Genomic DNA, 23,638 nt, shown 5'->3' with positions numbered 1-23,638 from the left:
CTTAAGTTGCCAACACTGCCATTTTTCTATCCACCTAGGCCTGGTTTTGCATTCAATACCAACCCTTCCTCAAAACATCTCCACCGTCCACCTCTTCCTGTCCATTCTAGAACTCTAAAGCCATTCTAGAATGGACTATAACTTTTACAATTTCAAACAGAGAGTACAGCAACAGCCTCTACAAGTGTCAGTGACTTTAAACTTTGTTTCAAGTCACCAAACCAAAATAACAAATTTTCCTAGAATACTGCTTTAATCATGTGCCTCCCCTACTCAGGAAAATTTATGGATCACCAAGGCAAAGAGACAGAATCCAAGCTCCTAACCCTAGACAAACTCAAACTCTGCAAACTTAATGCTTCACTATCCATAGCACAGGATGCTTTTCTTCAGAAAGGATACTCACACCTCATGGTCTCTGGATAATCCCCTGGGTAATCAAAAAGCTTATGATTTTTTTCCTACTTTTAAATGGAGAAAAAAAAATTTCAAAGGAAAACATACATGAAAACAGTTTTTATTCCAAACAAGGAAAGATAGAAAGGGAAGCTCTCCATATTTTCTGCATTCAATACACACCTATGGATACACACTACAATATCAAGCAAAAGAGCTTGGAACAGAGACAAATATCATACATTATTGTGCATGTCAAAGCTCTTCCATCTAGTGTTCCCCAAAGGCTATCTGCCAGGATAGCCTTAGTGCCTCTCTGTGTCTTTAGCTTGCAAAAATACCAAGGCCTAGACCCCATTCCTGTGATTCTACTGAACTGACGCTAGGGTGGTGATGATCAGTACTACTTCCAAGTTCTCCAGGTAATTCTTATGAGCAGGCAAGACTCATGAAATGCTGTCCTAAATGAATGCTCTGATCTTAACTTCATTTTGTTAAAAGAGTCTGGGGTCGAAGTCTCAGATTCTGCATTTCTAACAAGCTTCAAGGTGCTGCGAGTCCTGCCATCAACAGATCACACTTTGAATACTGTAGGAAAGACTGGTAACACTCCTAACATCCTGCTCATACCTAACTTTGCTTATTCTACTCCTTCTTTCTAAACTTCGCACTGCATCCTTTACAATCAAGCTTAAATAACTCGCCCAGGTCAAACAGCCCAGAGATAGCAAGACAAAATTAAACAAGACTTCTGACTTCAAACCCATTCACCTAAAGCAGTAAAATAACACTGAATGAAGGAGAAACACCACTAAGGATAGATTTCAAGTTATACACTCCCTATAGAACAAAACAGTTCTTAGAAGAAAACTACTTTATAAAGTGGTCCCCAAATAGCTCTTCTTAAATGTGACTGTTTTCAACCCATTTTGGCAGAGAGAAAACATTTCATGCCTTTGCATCTTCTGGGATGTTAACACATAGAGACAAAGTGGTCCATTTACAAAAGGAGGTAAGAACAACAGGACTGACAGAGAAATGAAGAAAATTATACTAGGGTTTATAAAAAAATTTTGTGGAGGACTGAATATAGAAGTATAGCTGAAGGGACAATTAAGAGGTTATTCAGTCCAGTCTCCCAACTACAGATGATGCAAAATAATTATGATTTTGGGAAATTTTATTACTTTATAAAGCAGCTGCTAATCAGCTCTACTGACTAGTAAGTTCTTCCTTACATTGAGCCAAAATCTGTCTCTCTGTAATTTCTGGCCACATGGCTTACACCCAGGAACTTTTGAGTAATGGCAAAGAGTTGACAGTCTCTTATTGGGTAATATTTATATCTATGGGAGGTAGCAACTGACCAGGAAAATACAGTCTTTGTAAAGATATGAACTCAAAATATTTTGAGTAAAGAATGATAGGCCAGACAACAACCCTTTTCTCCATTCATGTTTTAATTATACACTATCTCAACTGCTACTTACAACCACCTTAGGATATATAGCACATAGCATTATCATTTCTCATCATCATCTGCTTTTTACATGAAAAAAAACAAGGACCAAGAACATTCAGAGATTTGCCAAAGGCAGTTAATAGAGATGGAATGCAACCTCGAAATTCTGACTCTACAGCCTGAGCATTATGAAGAAGCTTTATAGGACAATACTTAAAAGCACAAGCTAATTAGTTAGAAATACCTGGAGTATCTGAATCTCAAATCCATCATTTGATACCTGTATAATCTTTTTCTAGAATTGCTTACACTTTGTTCTTTTTGTTATCATAAAATACCTCAAAAAAAGAACTGCATTTTAACATCAACCACAGTAGTTCTCAACACCGAATATCAAAATCACCTATGAAGCTTTCCAAAATAAAATACACCAGAGGTAAGGTATGTGAGCACAACTAAGAACCACTGACCTTACAATTTTATAAAAGATAGTATATGTTTCAGGACATATAGAACAATACAAAAAACTTTTACACAACTTTGGATATAAAATATTTTTGTGTTAATTGTATTTTAATTCATTTAAATTAATAGAAACAGACTAGTGATAAAGTAGGAAGGTGTAACTGGTAACATTCTCCTTTTCAATTTATTTTGCAATCTGCTGTATTACTTTATATTTTTGGGTATCAATTCTTTTTTTTTTTTTTTTAATGTTTATCTTGAGAGAGAGAGCACGTAGTTGCAGGAGAGAGGCGGAGAGAGGCAGAGAGAGGAGGATAGAGAATCCCTAACAAGTTACACGCTCAGCCTGGAGGCTGACACAGGCTCAATCTAAAGACCATGAGATTGGTAGAGAGCAATTCTGAATGTTTATGGCATATTAGTAGCGTGACCTACAACCTACCATACAAACCAGGATATCTGTAAGTAAAAGTAGGCACCTTTAATAACTAAACTGGACAACAGGCATAAACTTCAGATTGTCCTATTCAAGCCTGATGATGTATAGTCATCCCACCTATGATAGTGAATGCCCAATATTTTATATCTTAGTTCAATGGGTGTAATGTTAAGCTAAGCTAGACATCAGGTGACCTAATTACTAAACATTTTACTGAAAAGTGACAGAAAACTTAAATACTCCCCATCACTTCAGTTTCTCCAGTTCTAGATTCGCCATCTCATAAGAAAATTTTACTTTAGATAATATCTTATAGAGCACTGAAAACACTGTGGAGGATGCTATATGAAGTTTTATTTCTGAAGCTTATATATAAGTTTGGTATACTACACAGTGGTAAAAAGGATGTCAAATACTTGGCCTATATTGCTATTTACAGTTGCACAGCTGTGACAGACATCACTAATCTATCATGATATTCTTTGCTGATAAACATGAAAACTACAAACATATCTTATATAAAACCCAATTCAGGAAGAGAAGAACATGGAAAACAACAAAAAATATGCTAACAAATTTAACGTCAAAGAAACTCAGTAGAAGAAATCTGGAAAAACTCAAGGAAAGAATGCATTCAATGCTGAAGTGCATCCAATTTTCCTAGAAACACACACACATAATAAAATGCATACAAGGGAAACTTTGGCTCATTATTTCATTATGTAAGAAGAAAACTTCACAGTTAATAAAAAGACATGAAAATCCCAAATGGCCAACAGCAAAATTGAAAGAATCATACTCACTTGCTTTCTTCATCCAAAAGATGGAGCAGTCCTGTTGGTTTCTTGCTAATAAGATTGATGCAACAGGTATTATCAATATAATCTATATTGTGCCAGCTGATACCTTCAGTTCTATACTCCTCCTAGGAAATAAATTCATAATTTATTCATCTCGCAGAAAATAATTGGTATATAATAAAGACTGGAAAGCTTTTGCCAGGCTTAAAAGAACTTTCTAAACTTTTCTTTTTTAAATTGCTAATCTACACAATAGAAGAATGTTTAATTTCGGTGGTATAAAACCTTCATACAGTCTATGTCTGTTTTCATTAAAACATACATGTAACCAAATTTTTTTGTTAGAATGCTATTTGTAATACCATTCAGGTGAAAATTTAGGGCTGAATTTGTTTTAGCCACCTTATCTGTGGACTGCACCAAGGAAAAATGCAAAATGAAGAAGCCTAATTTCTCCCACATTACCCTAAATCATCAAAAAGAACTGAGTATTTGTTGGATTATCAACAATGAATTTAATGAAGCAATGTCTGGGAAAAGAAAAAAACCATCACCTACAGTATTCACTGATATCATATGGAATTCATACACACTGTACTTTGGTAAAATAAAACCCTTGGTGGAGTTGTGGGGGGGGAGGGAACTCCTACAATACGTTAAAAAAAATAGTTTCAAATTTCAAGACTTAAAAAAGTCAAAGCGCAGGCCTTGAGCAACTAAAACGATGTCATTAAGCCCCTAATAAAAAGTTAAAAGTTTTTAACTTTTTCTCTATACTGGGAAATATTTGCTTTTAAACTGTTTTTCAAAATGAGGCCCCCGAATAAGTTTCTACACAGCAGTATTTAGGCACCAAGGAAATACACTGATAACATTCACACACTTCTCTGCAAATATGGTGGTTTTGCAAATTGGTGATTTTGTGATTTTTATCATTCTTTGGGTATTATTATTATTATTATTATAATTAACCTGTAAAGAAGAATGGTAGTGTATAAGTGATAGTTATGCTAATTGGGAAAGGCATATGCTTATGCTCACTTCAGCAGCACATATACTAAAATTCGAATGATACAGAGAAGATTAGCATGGCACATGTGCAAGGATGACATGCAAATCTGAAAAGATAATTTATTATTTCCTTTTAATTAATAATTTCACAAGGAAGTAATTGCTAAATGAAGGTCACCCCCAAGGAGTTGTATGATTCTGTTTCTTCTCTTTTGTAGCATGGTTAACAAGCACGCTACCTAACAGGAACATATGGATTCTTACACACATTAATAGCAGTCCAAAATCCTTCCCATCTCCTCTTCCCAATTACAATTCAGAAACCCCTTGCCAAATTTAACCATTTTCCTAACTTTTCATACCACTTAAGATTCATATGTTTACAAATATAAATAGAACCATACAGGGGTGCCTAGATGGCTCAGTCAGTTAAGCATCCGACTTCGGCTCAGGTCATGACCTCATGGTTTGTGGGTTTAAGCCCTGCGTCAGGCTCTGCGCTGACAGCTCAGAGCCTGGAGCCTACTTTGGATTCTGTGTCTCCCTCTGTCTCTGCCACTCCCCTGCTTGTGCTCTCTCTCTCACTCTCTCAAAAATAAACATTAAAAAAAATTATTTAATTTCCTGGTTAACCCATTCATTTTTAGTAGGATGCTATCTAACCTCCATATATTGAGGGCTTTCCAAATCTTTTCTTGGGGTTGACTTCAAGTTTCATAGTGTTGTGATCTGAAAATATGCATGGTATAATCTCGATCTTTTTGTACCTGCGGAGGGCTGATTTGTGACCGAGTATGTGATCTTTTCTGGAGAATGTTCCATGTGCACTTGATAAGAATTTGTATTTTGCTGCTTTAGGATGAAATGTTCTCAGTGTATCTGTTAAGTCCATCTGGTCCAGTGTGTCATCAAAGCCATTGTTTCCTTGTTTATTTTTGCTTAGATGATATGTCCATTGTTGTAAGTGGGGTTTTAAAGTCTCCTACTTTAATGGTATTATCAGTAAGTTTGTTTCTTTTTGTTACTAATTGATGTAAATACCTGGATGATCCCTAGTTGGGGACATAAATATTTACAACTGTTAGATCTTCCTGATGGAGGCACCCCATAATTATGATATAATGCCCTTCTCCATCTGTTACGGTCTTTGTTTTAAAATCTAGTTTGATATAAATATGGCTACTCCAGCTTTCTTTTAACATCCATTAACATGTAGCATGATATATGGCTCTCCATCCCTTCACTTTGAATCTGTAGGTGTCTTTAGGTCTAAAGTGAGTCTCTTGTAAGTAGGATATAGATGAACCTTGATTTTTTACCCATTCTGATACCTTGTCTTTTGATTGGCTGTAAAGTATTTACATACAATTTATTCACCCACTGCACTACTGATAGACATTACAGTTATTTCTAGTTTTTAACCATTGTTAACATTTACGCACAAAACTTTTGGTATGTGTATATGCATTTTGAGAGTGAAAACACAGGCTTATAAACTACACATGTATAACCTCAGCAGATACTGCCAAACAGCTTGCTAAAGCAGATGTACTAATTTATGTAACCACCACCTGTAAATGGGACTTTCCCCCATGCACAGTATCTCTAATACTTGTATTATCAGTCTGCTTCATTATAGTCATTCTGATGAATGCATAGGGGTATCTGACTGTGGTTTTAATTTTAATTCCCTGATAATAAGTGAAAAATCTTTTCTTATGTTTACAGTCAGTCCATTTGGATGTCCTCACATGCCTACATTCATAATAAAAAACTCTGAGGAAAACTACCTTAGGAGATGCCTTAGGGGAAAGCATTCAGCCTATTTCCATTAAGTATAATATTAACTACAGGTTTCTGTAAATGCCCTCTACAATTAATTTGCTAAGGACTTTTTTTTAACATGAATGGTTATGTAATTTTATCAACTGATTTTTATACTTTTAGTGAGATCACCATAAGTTTTTTTTTCTTGTTTTGTTTATAGATGAATCAAATCAATTGATGGTTAGATGTAACACACACCAGGAAAAAACTCCACTTGGTTCTATATTATCCTTTTGTGTATCCTGCTGGATTTCATTTCATAATATTTGTTTAAAATTTTTGAATCTATGTTTATGAGTGAAATTCACTTTAATTTCCACTTCTAATAATATCGTTGACAGATCTGGATCTGGACAGATCTTGGGCCCCTCAAACGGATTGTGAATTGTCTCTTTTTCTACTCCACAGAAGAATTTATGTCAAACTGATACTAATTTTTTCAGTATTGGCAGAATTTACCACTGCAGCCAATGTGGCTTACAATGTTCTTTATGGAAAGGCTTTCAATTACATATTGAAATTTTTTCATAGTTATAAGAATCAGATTTTGCATTTCTTCTGTGTCAGTTTTGAAATTTTTTTTTTTCATATCATTTGATAAGTCTACTTACGGACATAAAGTTGTTTAGTGTACCCTATTATCTTTTTAATGTGTGTAGGATCCATGGTGATGTCCTCTTTATAAACTGGAATTCTGATTATTTATATCCCTCTCTTTTTCTGTCACTCCCTTGGATGAATTTCTGAGGGTTTTTTTTTTTAAACATTTTTAATGTTTTTATTTATTTTTGAGAGAGACAGAGTGCAAGCGGGGGAGGAGCAGAGAGAGGGAGACACGGAATCTGAAGCAGGCTTCAGGCTCTGAACTGTCAGCACAGAGCCCGATGCAGGGCTCAAACCCATGAACCATGAGATCATCACCTGAGCTGAAGTAGGACGCTTAACTGACTGAGCCACCCAGGCACCCCTCTGAGGGGTCTTAATTCATCATTTCAATATATTACTTTTGACTTTGTTGACCTTCCTCCATGGCATATTTGTTTTCACTCTTATTTAATTTCCTCTTTTATCTTTATTATTTCTTTATACTTTCCTTTGGTTTATACTTCCTTTATATCTTTTTCCAATTTGTTGGGAGGGATACTTTTATCATCGCTCTTCAATCTTAAAATCTTCTAACAGCTATAAAATTTTCCCTAAATACACCTTTGGTTACATCCCACAAGTTTTAGTATGCAACATGCTCACTCAGTTCAATATATTTTCTATTTTCTTCAACTTCTAGTCTATGCAGAAGGACATTTCTTAATTTTTACCCATAAAAGGATTTTCCAGTTATCTTTTGGTTGTTGGTTTCGGGCATAATTTCTGTATGGAACTAAAATGTGTGTGATTTCAATCCCAAAACTTGACCTTTGTTATTATGGTCCAGTACAATGACAAATTTTATACATTTTGTAAATTTGCAGTTAGTTAACTATCCATGTCAAATAAGTATTTGCTTTAAAAATCTTCCATATCCAAAAGTAAAACAAAAATAAAAACAAAAAACCTTATATATCCTTATTTGATACAGGCCCAAGTAAACTGGCATTCAAACCTAAAGGCAAGAAGGGCTGAGCACCCACAAAAGCATCTGCCACATCCTCTGGGTGCTTTAAATAGTCTATACCCTGACTGGTTTTTTCTTTTGTGTGCTTATTCTGTTAGCTATTCAGGAAGGTCTGTTACATGTTTCTTTTTTACTTTTAATTTTTGTTTTATATACTTTGAATTTATGTTATCAGTAACCTATAAATTTGGAATTGTATACTTCCTGATGAACTCGTCCTTTTGCATTATCAAATATTCTTTTTGATCTCCGGCAATGCTTAAAGCATGATATTAATATACTTACCTACTAGCTTTTTTGTTCAGGTTTATTAAAGCTTTTTCCATCCTTTTATTTTTAACTTTTTAATATGTTTATATTTAAAGAATCTCTCTTATAGGCAGCAATTTACCTTTGTTTTCTATCTAGTATGACACTATTTCACTTCTACTTGGAGTAATAAATCCATGTATATTTAACACAATCACTGATAATTGTGGGATTAAATCAGCCATTTTACCATATGCTATCTGTCCTGCTTCAGTATTGCTTTTATTCTTCTTTCTTGCTTTCTTTTGGATTACTGGAGTTTTTACTTGTTCCCTATATTAACTTGACAATTTTATATTCATTTACTATTTGGTGGTTATCCTAAAATCATAATACATATCTTTACTTAACAATGTTTAACAGAGGGAGGAAAAAAAAAAAATCTTCTATCGCTTGGCATTTAATGCCTGGCCCTCAACCCCTGACTGCCTCTCAGATGTTTTCATTGTCTTTGGTTTACTATATGACTGTCTTTATACTTGCCATACTTTGAATTCTTAGAGTTTTTCAAATGTGCACTTACTGGATTTTTTTTGTTTTTTGTTTTGAGTTTTGGAAAAATTCTCAACCATTATCTTTTCAAATATAGCACCTACCATATTCTCTCTTTCCTCATGTACATCTTTCCAGAATTCCTCTTACACTTATGTTAAACCTTTTCACTGTACCCCATATGTCCCTTTTATTACTTGTATTTTATTTTTTCATCAGACTAGGTATCTTCTTCTGGCCTACCTTCCAAATCACTAACCTTTTCTTAAGCTATATCTAACTGTTAAAAACTATCATTATGTTCTTAATTTCACTCTCCCTTTTAGTTCTAGATTTTCCTAAACTTGGGATCTCTTTGTAGTTCTTCAATAAAAATATTGCTTTTAAAAAAAAATTTCTTGAAACCATTATTACTTTAAAGATCATGTCAGATAACATCATTTCCTGGATCTCCTGTGGAATAATCTATTCATTCTCTTGTTTTTTATTCATGTTGGTTTCTCTCCTTGTATGTTTTTAAAAAACGAATTCTCAGTTAAAAAAAACTGAATTCTTGTTCCTGTATATGAAAAATCATACAGATAATTTTAGCACTAGGATGATCTCTTCCTCCACTGGAGAGTGAATTTGCTCTTTGCACGTGGCTGAGAACATTAGGAATTCTATACTCTTTCAACCAAACTGGAACTAAGAATATCTTAAACTGGGCTTCAGTCCCTATGATGCATGATCTATTTCTGGTTTATCTTTACTTCTAAGACATAATCCTTAAGGTCTCAAGCATAAAGCCTGTAGGAATTACCAGGAGTATCTTCCTTGTTCTTAAATCTGAAGAAACTCTGTTCAGCTTCTCAGATTCTTAAGGCTGGGCAGCCCTCTACCAGAATAGAAAAATATCTTTAGAGGCAAAGCTGTCCAAAAATGCTGGTCTCATCTCTCTGGGTTTCCCTCTTGCAGATATAATAAGCCCTGTAGAACTTCACTTATTTAAATGTAACTCAATGCCTTTAAATATATTTTGTTCATTTTTTTTTAGGTGTTCTACAAAGGCAAATTTCCTAGTTTGATATCCCCAGAAGCGACAGAGATGAGAAAAACTCTCTAGATTATAAATTCCTCAGATAAGATCCCTGTGCTCTAAATTTGCTGTCTTCAGTGGCTAGCACAATGCGTGACACACAACTGTTACTCAATTTAGTGATGAGCCAATGACTTCAAGGATAATTCTGAGCAAGTAACGGAAATAAGAGAACAGTATTATAAATGACAACTGTAAGTATATTTTCAAATCACAGAAACTTTTTCTGGTCTCCTACTCCATATTATCTTTACATATAACTTGATTCAGAACTCAATCACACTCACACTACTTTAACTCAAGGATTACGTCCTTCCCTCCATTTCACTTCCACCAGTCTATCTTACACAGTTCAAATCCTCTGCTAAATATACTTCAAATACCTCCTAATTTTCCAAAAGAAAAATTCCAATCTTCTCTGCATGACATATAAAGCTCACAACTATATGACCCTTTATTTCATAAACTAATCTTCCTCCCTGTCTCTATCCTTATATCCTGTATTTTAGCTTACACTGAACTATTTTCAGTTCCTCTAAAGTGCCATGCTGTTTTATGCCTCACAGTTTTAAAGATCTTGTTACCTTTGTTTAAAATATCTTTTCCCCATTGACAATCTGGTAAACTCAATCTTCTATTCAAAACTATATTCCCAAATCACCCCTGGGAAATGTTTGTAGACTTTCATGAAGTTCTAATCAACTTCATCCTTTATATCACTACTTTAACCTTCTATCTGATTTTCACACTTCCCATCCTACAGGGCAGTTATTATACCTGTCTCCCATTCTATGTGTCCATACACAATTTTTAGACAAAATTTACTTCAGTACAGATGTTTACTCCCTAAGCATATTTGATAGCTTTTTACTTCTATCCTCATTTTCAACAAATTTTATCTACTTAACTGATGTTGTATTCAATTGAATTTAACAAACAGTCACTGTGTACCCATCTCATTCTAGGTACCAATGATACACAAATGAACAAAACACTCAATATTTAAACTGCCTTAAATCTCTTATGGCCCAGCAGATCCATTTTAAGTGGAAAAACCTCAGAAGGGAGAGAAAGGAAGAATAAAATAGATGAGATGGCAAAGAGGTGTAAGGTCTCCAAACTTTCTATAAATTATAGCAAAAGTATACCCATTACACTAAATCACAAAAGGGAATATTAAAAATTGAAAGGAAAAAGCTGTATCTTTGAATCTAAATCTTCTGATCCATAATTCCACCACATTGCCCAAAACTATGATATTCAGAGTAGCAAATACATAAAGATCACCCCCAGCCAAGTAGTCCCAAAAACATTTTCCATGAACTGTGAGGCATGTTTTTATACATGTTTCTAGTCAAAGTATTTCTTGTGGCTCCTCCATGTCTAACCTACACTTCTAGAAAAGGTAAGAATAATTTCAATAATTGTAAGAGAATACCTTTTTTCTTCAAAAGCAATTTACTTACTCTTCTGTTCAATGATCCAGAGAGCAACTGATGCTTTGCTTTGTAAAATACAGCACATAGTCAACAAAACACATTTCTCTACCCCTCCAATACATATATCCATTTAAAAACTAATTTAGCATGATCTAGTTAAAAGAACACTAGACTGAGTCTAGTAGATCAATCCCAGCTCAGCTTTTTAAAAGCAAGAATTATAGAGCCAGAGTGTTAAGGTTTGAATACTAGGCTTAGGTATCACCTACACAACTAGAATAAAAATAGTATCTGCCTGATAAATAGTAAGTACTACATAAATGTTAGCTAACATTGTAACAAATAATACTGTACTATCTTTTAACAGCTCCATCAGAGAGTCTAGCTAAAAGGTTGAATATGCTAAACATTTTAAGCACCATCAAGATGGCCAGGACTAGTGCTGCTTGTGCAACTGTCCTAACCCTTTAAGAAGGTAAATGTGCTTAAAGCTAGGACCCAGTGTAAAAAGCCTCAATGACAGAAAGATTCTTTCTGTTTTGTAGACGTGTTGTCATCCTCTTGTCCATTTCATTTCTTCAGCATTTCAAAGTGAACCCTGCTTCTGCTTGTATCTTCCTATACAAACTGAAATTGTTGGCCACAACTCAACTCGTTACTAACTTGAAATCTGGCTTGGAGAAAGAGCCCACGTTTTCTCTGACCCTGTATTTATTCTAAGTATTCTCAGGGAAACTGATGGATCGCACTTTAACTCTAAATCAATTTGAGTGTTTCACAAGAAATATCTAGTTACCTATTTTGGTCTCTGTAAACTATCCCATTTCTCTGTATCCATACTCTAAATTGATTCAAGATTCTATTAATAAGCTCCTCCACCCCACAGATAAAGAAATAAGAGACCAAAGCAAGCAACTGCGTTGAAACTAAGAGACCAAAGCAATCAAACAAGCATATTTAGCATTACACAAATTGGCCAAGCACATGGCAACAATTAAAAATCAAGAGAAACCCAAACCAAACCAAACCCAAGCATCTTTATATTGAAAGGTATACTTAAGCAAGCACATATTATTGAATCTACTTGAGGTTTATAAAAAAAAATAGGAAACCCTGTATCACATGGCTCAAAAACTATGCTCTGAGTATTAATTTGCTGACACTTATGTGAAGACTGTAATATCTGCATGAAAGTACAAGACTTAAAATGCCTGTAACTATGACTCAAAAATGTTATGTGTATACACGTGAGTGAAGGTTAAGTGGTTAAGACAAGCATACATGCATTTAGGTACTCACTTGCTCCAACTTAAAGATATGCTGATTGAAGTAGTGTTGTAAACGTTCATTAGCAAAATTAATACAGAACTGTTCAAAGCTATTATTTTCATAATCTTCAAACCCAAAAATATCAAGAACACCAATGGACAAAGTCTATAAAACAGGAAAAAAAATATGCTCAAATTTATTTCATGAATAATATCCACAAAATAAGTAACAAAATGTTCAAAGTTCTTCTAGAGCAGTGGAGAGGAAATTCTGGGGGGCCAATGTTCAACCAAAATAGTCCAAAAATAAAGGGCATCTTAGTTCTCTTTATCTTCATTTTTTTTTTATCCCAATTATAAAAATACATACAAAATTTTAACACATGTAATACATTGATTACTTTACAGAAATGCTTGAAGCAGGGTTAGTGACCTGTTACCTCAATCTCAGAAATTCATAAACTCCAAGAGACAAGGAAATAGAAAGAACCACCAATGGGGAAATAAAAAATAACCTAAAGCTAGGTTGCTCGTGATTATTCATGTTTATGCAAAGAACACCATGCAAGTTCTATTTTGACTTCTAAAGCCTAACAGAATTCTGCTTCACAAACCAAACTAAGAAGTATGTTTAATCAGCCTTGTGCAAACTAAAAATGAAACTGGGTATCAGAATATGGTTTTTTCAAATTTTAGTTTTCATCAAAAAAATTATACAAGGTTCATGATATTAAAAAGTTCTAAAAGGTTGTAACAAAAAATAGCAATCCCTTCTTCAATGTCAACTTCTGCTCCCTAAAATCCACACACTCAAATCTTTTAGCTATTTGGTATAAAATAGTACAGTACAGTATACAAGTGCTCATTCATCTATGTCTTGATATTTTATTTCTACAAATTATATTCTAACTTCTTACTATGGATAATAGGGATTCAGCTCTAATGCCCCCAAACCAACATTTTTCTCACCACCTCACCTCATTCTTAAAATAGAGTTGCAAGACAATTTTGGTTAAATAAAAACAACTTTTCTCCACCGCTGCTAAGACAGACACTGGGCAAACTAATGTCATGAGTGATAAATAGTGAGAGATTTATTTAAGTCTCCATTAAGAATATTTCCTTTGGGGTAACTGAGTGGCTCAGTCAGCTGAGCATCCGACTCTTGATTTTGGCTCAGGTCATGATCCCAGGGTCATGGGATCGAGCCCTTTACCAGGCTCAGCGCTGAGCATGGAGCCTGCTTAAGATTCTCTGTCTTCCCCTCTGCCCCTCTCCCTTACTCATGCTCTCTCTCTCTCTCTTAAAAAAAAGTATTTTCTTTGATTCTAATTCTAAGCCCTTATGAAAAACAGTGAAAGTAATGAACTTTAAAAATATGTCAATTTGGTAAATTAGATTACTATTACAATTAATTTTATGGCTGTGGGCTTACTCAAATCATAAAAAGTTAATATAAAAGCAATTACACATTTAAGACAGGAGAATTAAGTAATAAAGATGATATTTTTAATTACCCTGAATATGCAGACTATTCCATAAAGTTGCTGAGAAATAAAAATGGATTTAAAATAATTTGAATATCTAAAATCTGCCATATTAAAAAATAAATTCCAAGGGCACCTGGCTGGCTCAGTTGGTGGAGCAGGTGATTCTTAATCTCAGGGTTGAGGTTGAGCCCACATTGGGTGTAGAGATTACTTAAAAATAAAATCTTAAAAAATACATAAATAAATAAATTTCAACCAGATAAATAACCTGAATATAAAAAATTAAATTCTAAAAGTATGAGAATAAATATTTTTATAATCTTGGGGTGAAAGATGCATTCTTATGTAAGAAAAATAAATACAACTCTGGAAAATAAGGGAAAAGAATGACAGAATTAACTGCACAAAAACTTAAAACATATGGGCCAGGGGCACGTAAGTGGTTCAGTCAGTTGTGCATCCGACTCTTGATTTTGGTTCATGTCATGATCTCAGGGTTGTGAGACTGAGTCCAGCGTTGAACTCCTACCCTGGGTGTGGAGCCTGCTTAAGATTCTCTCCCTCCCCTTCTCTCCTTCTCCCTCTCCCTACCTCCTGGCCACTCGCTCTCTAAAAAGAAAAAAAAAAAAAAATACAGGCCCAGATATATAACATAAACATAACATAAAAGTTAAGAGAAAATATTTGTAATATATATCAAACTATAAGTCTCTGCAATATCCACAATGACTCCAAAAAAGGAGTAACAAAAAGGCTAAATATATAATGAAATAATGAAAAAACATGAGAAGATGCTCAATTTTAATCTATCATTGAAAAAACAGACAATAAAATGGGATACTCCTCCTAATCAGATGCATAGATGAAATGACTGATAATATCCAATATGAGTAAAGGTGTAGGGAAACAGGCAGTTTCATACACTACCAGTGGAGTGTAGTCTTTTTTGAAAAGCAATTTAGCAGTAGCTACCAAAAATTGAAAATGTATATTCTTTAATCCAGCAATTTACTTTAAGGATTTTATCCTAGAGAAATGTGCACAAAGAATATTTGTTACACCATCATTTCTAACAATAAAAAAAAGCAACGTTTTTATGGGGAAATTTATGGTATACAGGTACACATACTATATAATATTACAAAGTTATTAAAAATAATAAGGTCCAGATATATTTCAAGACATACCAGGTAAAAAAAATACAAGTTAGATACAATACAGATAGCATAATTCTATTTTTATGTTGAAAAGCAACTCTGTATAGTCTATATCCGTAGAAATGTACATAAGAAAAAGGTCTGGAAAGACAACAGAACAGTAGTTTCCTTGAACAGGGTTTATATGTCTATAAAAACAGACATAAAGTGGGGCGCCTGGGTGGCGCAGTCGGTTAAGCGTCCGACTTCAGCCAGGTCACGATCTCGCGGTCCGTGAGTTCGAGCCCCGCGTCAGGCTCTGGGCTGATGGCTCGGAGCCTGGAGCCTGTTTCCGATTCTGTGTCTCCCTCTCTCTCTGCCCCTCCCCCGTTCATGCTCTGTCTCTCTCTGTCCCAAAAATAAATAAAAAACGTTGAAAAAAAAAAAAAAAAAATTAAAAAAAAAAAAACAGACATAAAGAGGAAAGAGCAGGGAATACATATAAACACAGATTCTTACTTATTACTCTACATAATTCTGTGTTTTTAAATTTCATCTTTTAATTATTTTATTAAAATAGGTTTCCAAGAAAAATATATAATAATGTAGTGTATGTCTACCTTCGTATTTTGCTCCAAATCTTTACTATTCAGAAGTGCATGATTAATCCGAAAAACTATCCAGTCAAATAGGGCACTATATAAAGACTTAGCCATGGAGTTCCTCACTGTCACAGCCTGAAAAAAAAGAAAAAGGGTTGGAGAACAAATGAAAATGGCAATAATCTAAGATACTATAACAAAGTGTGTTTTTCTCTCGATCAATCAAGAAATATCCAAGAATTCTTATCCTGAATAAGAAATTTAATTTTCTGTCAACATAAATAGCCTATAATTGAAGTTTTCCATATACATATACTCATTTACCTAGTCCAACTCAGGTAAAGTAGACTAAAAGGTACAAGAAACAAAATATAGGTCAGTTCTAAACAGTTTTACTGAAAATTGGGGTATACATTTTATCTAGTAAAGAAGGTATTATAGGAAGTTTACAAACAAATGAACTTTGCCAGCTGAAGTGGGGAAGACTATTCCAAGCAGAGGAATAAATCTGTTGGAAAACAGGCATCAGTTATAGTTATCTGTGGAATCCTAGTCGGAGTCAGACTCTTAAAACATAATCAAAACAATGATATTCCTAGTCGTCTTCAACTTGTCATCCATTTTAACCTTTTTAGGGTTTCTCCATCACCAGAGTAATGGTTTCATTATGGAGTAATACAATTTATATTTCCCCTCACTTCAAACTTTCCCCAGTTTATGGAAACCCTCTGTACTATCTGCTCAATTTTTCTGTAAGTCCAAAATTGCTGTAAAAAAATAACATCTATTAGTTAAAAAAAAAATTCAACATTTAGAAAGCACTACAGGCTAAAAAGGAAGGACACATATCATAGAGAATTGAGTCCTAGTAGTTAGAAGAATATAAGTCCTAATAACATATATTTGCTATCTAGGGACTTATTTTGAAGCTGAATCAGGTACATATTTATATATCTGTCCTAACCTTTAGAGGAAATAGAGAATAATGATTAAAAGCTAGGCTATCATCCAATCCCAGTTTCTCTACTTATTCTAGCTGTGTAACCTTGACCAAGATACTTGAAACTCTTAAGCTACAGCTTATGCATTTGTAAAATGTAGATAATACTACAATCTACCACATGAAATGATGAATTAATTTCTCAGTTTTGGTGAATAAAAAAACAAGTTTCAAGTTTCTAGACCAAAAAATAACTACCTAAACCATTACCTGCAAAGAAAAGATGGCTATCAAATTCTCTACCTTTAACACCAGAAACTTGAAAATACTTGGAAAACATTTATAAGTTCTGAAAGAAAAAGGACTGTGACCCTAGAATTCTACACTTAGGCAAGTTATCTTTAAAATTCAAAAAAATCAAATAGAATATACAGAGAGAATAACCATTCAATTTTTCCCAGGGTGCAAAATGAAGACAATCTGATCTAGCTTAGCAAAAGTAAAAAGTTTTATTTTTTTTTAATGTTTATTTATTTTTGAGAGAGAGCACAAGTGAAGGAAGGGCGGGGGGGGGGGGGGGGGGGGGGGGGGAGGGTGGGAGGGTGCACAGAAGATCCAAAGTGGGCTCTGTTGCTGACAGCAGAGAGCCCAATGTGGGACTGAAACTTACAAACTGCGAGATAACCGACTGAGCCACCCAGGCACCCCAAAAGATTTAAAACTACATACACAAGCATAAGTCACAAAAACACAGAATAAGAAAACATATTAGCATAAAATATACAAATGGGTTGAATTTTTTAGTGAGAAGACAGACCTTCATATTAAATTAAAAACTACAACTCACTTATGGTTTACATTAAACAGCCACTATTTTTATAAAGTAACAGACAGAATCCAGATATACCAAATTATACCAACATAATACTTATTTACCCCATAACTCCCAATATTATACTTTTAGCCCTTTTTCTCTGAAATGTGGTCCTTTCACAGCTTAATCTCAATAAACCCATATGCCAATTAACATTTTCCAACCCAAACAAGATCTCATTGAGTGTTTCCTATCTCAGTGAATGGTACCAATACTCTTACAGTTGTGTGAACGAGAAAATTAGGATTTATCCTTAACATCTCCTTCTTTCTCCTTGCTTCCCATTAAGCAAATCACTACCAGATGCTGTTGATTTTACCATCTAAATTTCTTTCTTTTTAAATATCCATTTCTCCCTATCAATATATCACCATTTTAGACAAAGCAATAAACCTCTTTCTCCTCAACTCATCTTTCCACATTCACTCTTGTCCTCTGTGTTAGAATTCTAAAATGGTCCTCAAGATTCCCATCCCCTTGTGTACACGTTCTGAATAACCCTCTCCTGTTAGGCATGGGCAGGACTGTAAATATGATGAATTTCACTCCAGTAACTATCTTGTTACACGACAAAAGGATTTAAAAGACATAATTATGGCCCAAAATCAGCTGATTTTTTTTATTAATCAAAGAAAGTATCCAGCAAAATCTCCTAAAAGAGACTGAGCCTTTCCATCTGAGATTCCCTTGCTGGCCTCTGAAGTAGCAAACTGCTATACTGTATACAGGACCACAAGTAGACTCTGATGAGCATGGCTCCTGACAGTCAACAAGAAATTAGGGCTCTCAATCCTATAACTGCAAGGAACTGAATCCTGTCAACAACCTGTGAACTAGGATGCTGAGTCACAGATGAGATCACAGCCTTTTCAGACATCTTGACTTCAGCCTGGTGAAACCATGAGCAGAGGACAAAACAAACCTGTGCCCAGATTGCCAATCCATGGAAACTGTCAGAAAATAAATCTGTGTTGCATTAAGTTGCTAAGATTGTTACAAAATTATAGAAAACCAATACACTCTCCTCTAATTCTTTGAACTGTTGTGAGACTGATCCTTTAAAAAAATAATCAAAGACACCTTTTTTGCTGATAACATTTTAAGAACTTTCCATTGCTCTTAAAATACAAAAATTCTTTTTTTTTTTTTTTAATGTTTATTTATTTTTGAGAGAGAGAGAAAGCAGAGTGTAAGCAGGGGCGGGGAGGGGCAGAGAGAGAGGGAGACACAGAACTCGAAGCAGGCTCCAGGCTCTGAGCTGTCAGCACAGAGCCCCACGTGGGGCTCAAACTCACAAACCGTGAGATCATGACTTGAGCCGAAGTCGGATGCTCAACTGACTGAGCCACCAGCTGCCCCTTAAAATACACAAATTCTTAAGAACTGCTCCTTAATTTTACCTTTAATGCCTAATACATTTCTGGACACAAATATGGTTTTCAAATATTTACTAAATAAATAAATACACTAAACAAATGCAAACAAAAATAAGTCAGGAGCTATAAAAATTATCTGAGAAAGTTCAATTTTCAGTTAAAAATGTAAATAAACATAAGGAAATATTTTATATTGAAAAAAGTTGTAAAACAAAATATAAAAGTACTAAACCTTTATGCAAAAAAAAGGGCAAAACCCTGTAAAAGGTCTGGCTTTTGGGGGCACCTGGGTGGCTCAGTCGGTTAAGCATCCAACTTCACCTCAGGTCCGCATCTCACAGTCCGCAAATTCAAGCCCCGTGTCAGGCTCTGTGTTGACAGCTTGGAGCCTGGGGCCTGTTTCAGATTCTGTGTCTCCCTCTCTCTCTGCCCTTCCCCTGCTTTCTCTCTCTCTCTCTCAAAAGTAAATAAACATTAAAAAAAATTAAAAAAAAGAAAAAGAAAAGAGCTCTAAAAGTTGGGAGACTATGACATAAGATACATGACATAATGAAGAAATACAGACTTGAGGGTACATTTAGAAGGACCCAAAAAGATGGTATAAATAGATCAATGTCAGCCTAAAAAGCATTCTCTAGATAGAAATAGTTCTATCACTATTTCCCCACCTCTGTGTCTTCTAATCTCACATTCCTGTCCTATTTTTATAATAACTGTCATAGTTTCATTTCTCATCATTTTCATTAAATTGTACTATAAAATAGTAGGCTTTTCAATAATTTTCCCACTCATACACACCTGAATAGTATATTATTATAATTATAATGGCAAAGACAGCAATACTCAGCATACAGATGATACTTAAAGCCATGGGACTAGGTGAGAGAACCTAGATAAGGAATATAGAGAATAAAAGACAAGGACTGTGTAGGGAGCACTACATCTTTTAGAAGTCAGGTGGAAAAGAAACAGCAAACAAAAAGAATTACAAATGAGTGGCCAACAATGAAAAAGTGAACCAGAAAAGTATGATGTACTAGAAGATAAGAAACTACTTGAAGAAGAAATAATCAACTGGATCAAATACTGCTCATTTGTAACTCTATCTAGTTCACCCTATATTAATAATATAAAACTTAAGAATGGTGAACAAATTAAGATCTCTGGAGAAAAATATAAGCCTACTGCTTAAAATCACATTCAAGTAAGTTTTCAAGTTAAGGGAAAATTCACAACCAAATTTCAAGGGCTCAGAAGATACTTCAATCAATACTCTTTTTTGTTATTTTCATTCTGTTAAAACAAAGTACAAACTCAAACTTCTAAAACTGTTCAGAGTACTCTGATCTCAAGAAAATCTATTCAAGGGCACCTGGATGGCTCAGTTGGTTGAGCTTCTAACTCTTGATTTTGGCTCAGATCATAATCCCAGGATCATAAGGACAGCTCTGCACTGAACATGGAGCCCATTTAAGATTCCCAGTCTGTCTGTCTGTCTGTCTGTCTGTCTGTCTCTCTTTCCCTCTCCCCCACTCACACTCTCTCTCAAATTAAAAAAAAAAAAGAAAAGAAAAAATAGAAAAAAAAGGAGAAGAAAATCTTTTCATACCTCTGCCAGCTTGTATGGCAAAATAAGTTTTTCTCCCACTGTCACAGTCTTCCTTGTAACTAATGCTTCAAATAGCATCTCTTCTTTAACCTATACAACAGAAAAGTAAATTAAATGTATAAGATTTATGACAATGTATTTATTGAAAAGCCAAATAAAGAAAAAAAATGCTTAATGAGATTAGCAAATATACAATCGAAAAAACAAAGACAATACATTGGGCAATTTAAATATTGGCCATGGTAAAAGTTAAATTTTCCACTCACCCCACTTCCCAGTGCCCACCTCCAAAAAGAGAAGGGGCGTAAGACAGATGTGTCTTTTTAAAGTTTTCTTTCTGACCATAATGGAAAAACATGTTTCTTTGTGCAGAATATGGAAAATACAGAATAGTGCAAAAGAACATTTTAAGATGGTCAACAATAATGCCACAACTTGCAAGCAAGGACTAAAAAGTGAGAACACCTCTTGAATTCGAAAAGCATTACAGTGAGTACTTATTTATGTTTCAGAGGTTTGATATTTATTGCACATTTAAACTTTAAAAGAAAGTTAATGCTTCCTTTGTTCTCATTCTTTCTAGAAGCAAATATGATCATGAATTTGACATGTCATCATTTAAGTTCAGTATCATTCAGTTCAGTTGACGTTATATATATTAGATGTATTCGTAAATACATTATACTGCCAAGTTTATTTAACTCTTAAATCTATGGCATCATACTGCCCATAAGTTTTTGAATCTATGTTAATAATTTACATCAAGCTTATTCATTTTAACTGCTGTACAGATTCCCAGTATATAAATTACTACAGTGTTTAACCCATTATCCTACGTGTAGGAGTTTACAATATCCACCATTTTGCACTATTAGGAAGTAAACTGAAGTGAATACTCTTGCATATGAGTTCAAGAGTTTCTCTGAAGTACAAGCCTAAAAGGGGAATTACTAGGTTGTAGCATACACATTTTCATCTTTAAAGGATATTGCCAAACTATTGCATGTGGTTTTCACCAATTTGTTCTCTCATCAGCAATGAGCATTCCTATTTCTTCAAACCTTGACTATACTTGGTATTATCAGACTGCTGATTTTTGCCACACTGAGATCATGAAATGGCAAAACAAGGGCGTTTTATAAAAGCATCCACACATAAAAAAGATAAAACACTCACAAAATTTTATGTAGACAGTATGATATAAAGTATATCAAGCAAAAAAGATTTGATTATAAAGAGAAACTGAGTTACAAAACAATAGAGTGAAGCATTACCCTACCACCAGCAAGTCATGATAGATCAATCGTTTTTTTTTTTTTAATGCGATGATACCATAAAGGAAATATACCTTCTTTTGGAGCATCCACTGCTCAATCTTCAAATTCAAAACAAATTGGAAAAAATTTGAGGACCATTATCTTTACAAAATGCAGAAAAACTACAAATAAATAACCAAAGTTTAAATAAAAGACCTCAAGCTTTTAGCTATATTTACAATATTTTGAAAAACAAAAATTAAACAATGCCAGATTACACAAATATGACAAAACTAATAAAACTAAGAAAAAAAACGTATGTGATAAAAACCACTGTTGTTTGGTAAGGTTAAGCAGTTATTACTAAAAGTGAGTATTATTAAATAAATGATCTAGGCAGTAGACTCAAGAAATTTTTTTAAAAGAACAAACAAACATAAGCTGGCAACAATGTGGAGCAAAAGTCAGTTCCATACACTTGTATAAACTGGTACAACCACTATAGAAATAATCTGTCAGTATCAGTAAACTATATATGTGAGTATACCACAACCCAAAAATTATACTCCTTGGACTATACTCTAGAATAATTCCCACACATGTTAACAAGGAGACATGTACAAAAATGTCTATCATAATACAATCTATAAATGAAAAATTACAAATCTCAATCTCCACTAAAAAAGATGTTTTACTCATATAATGAAATTTTATAAAGCAACTAAAAAGAATCATTTAGAATATTTAAATCAGTATTGAAAACTCTCAAAAACAGGATATAAAATGAGAAAGTCAAGTTTTAGAATGATACATTAAAACATTTATATATATATAAAGGACAAAAATATGTAGAACAAAACTATTCTTTTTTTAATTTTTATTATGTTTATTTATTTTTGAGAGAGCGTTAGTGGGGGAGGGGCAGAGAGAGAGAGGGAGACACAGATTCCGAAGCAGCACCAGGCTCTGAGCTAACAGCAGACAGCCTGACGCAGGGTTCAAACCCACGAACCGTGAGATTATGACCTGAGCCCAAGTCAGACGCTTAACTGACTGAGCCACCCAGGTGCCCTAAAAACTATATATTCTTTATGTAAACATCCATCTATTCTGAAAATATAAAAACAAAACTGAGAATTATAAACACCAAATTCATAACAGTGTTTACTTATGGTGTGGCAGAGTACAAAGTGAGCTACAATTATATGCAGTATTTTATTACATGGGTACGGTTGTGAGTACACAGGTATTTATTATATTGTGTATAGAAAACCATTCATAATTTAACAGAGAAAAATGAAGAAGATATATTAAAACAGAAATTAATACATAATAAGTAAAATGGCAGAAGTAATAAATCTAAAGGCCAATTATTTCAAAATAAGAAATGAAAGACAACTTTTACCAAATCAAAAAAACATTAAGAAATACAGAGGGGCGCCTGGGTGGCTCAGTCAGTTAAGCATTTCACTATTGGTTTCAGCTCAGGTCATGATCTTGCAGTTTCATGAGTTCAAGCCCCACATCAGGCTCTGCACTGGCAGCATGGAGCCTGTTTGGAATTATTTTTCTCCCTCTTTCTCTGCCCCTCCCCCACTCATGCTATCTCTGTCTCTCAGTGTTAATAAACTTAAAAAAAAATTATAAAAAGAAATACAAACAGAAACCTAACACAATAGAGAAAATGTTTTTAAACATTAACAGAATACTTACAAAGAATGCAAAATAAAATTTTAAACATTTAATCAACATATGAT

The 23,638-nt window shown here is 34.1% G+C and overlaps 1 protein-coding gene, 1 long non-coding RNA gene and 1 other non-coding gene across 9 annotated transcripts in view; 2 read left to right on the top strand and 1 right to left on the bottom strand.

The window, feature by feature from the left end:
- Positions 1 to 23,638, bottom strand: part of MYO9A (myosin IXA) — a 282,825-nt gene that overhangs the window by 172,411 nt on the left and 86,776 nt on the right. For all 7 annotated transcript variants that reach the window (XM_042941515.1, XM_042941514.1, XM_042941518.1 and 4 more), the window contains exons 9-12: positions 20,626 to 20,715; positions 15,845 to 15,961; positions 12,630 to 12,764; positions 3,566 to 3,687 (exon numbers count right to left, since the gene is read on the bottom strand). In XM_042941515.1, the coding sequence (XP_042797449.1) occupies positions 3,566 to 3,687; positions 12,630 to 12,764; positions 15,845 to 15,961; positions 20,626 to 20,715 (464 nt within the window). The remainder of the gene's footprint in view (positions 1 to 3,565; positions 3,688 to 12,629; positions 12,765 to 15,844; positions 15,962 to 20,625; positions 20,716 to 23,638) is intronic.
- Positions 1,736 to 21,669, top strand: LOC122221840. Its single transcript, XR_006203459.1, has 3 exons — positions 1,736 to 2,294; positions 9,850 to 10,085; positions 20,998 to 21,669. It is a non-coding gene; the product is annotated as an uncharacterized LOC122221840 (long non-coding RNA).
- Positions 4,596 to 4,702, top strand: LOC122223288. The gene has a single exon (XR_006204173.1). It is a non-coding gene; the product is annotated as a U6 spliceosomal RNA (small nuclear RNA).

Source organism: Panthera leo, chromosome B3 (genome assembly GCF_018350215.1).
Source record: "Panthera leo isolate Ple1 chromosome B3, P.leo_Ple1_pat1.1, whole genome shotgun sequence".
Classification (NCBI taxonomy): domain Eukaryota; kingdom Metazoa; phylum Chordata; class Mammalia; order Carnivora; family Felidae; genus Panthera; species Panthera leo.
Note: the sequence above shows the minus strand (reverse complement) of the source record. Positions and strands in the feature narration are given on the sequence as shown.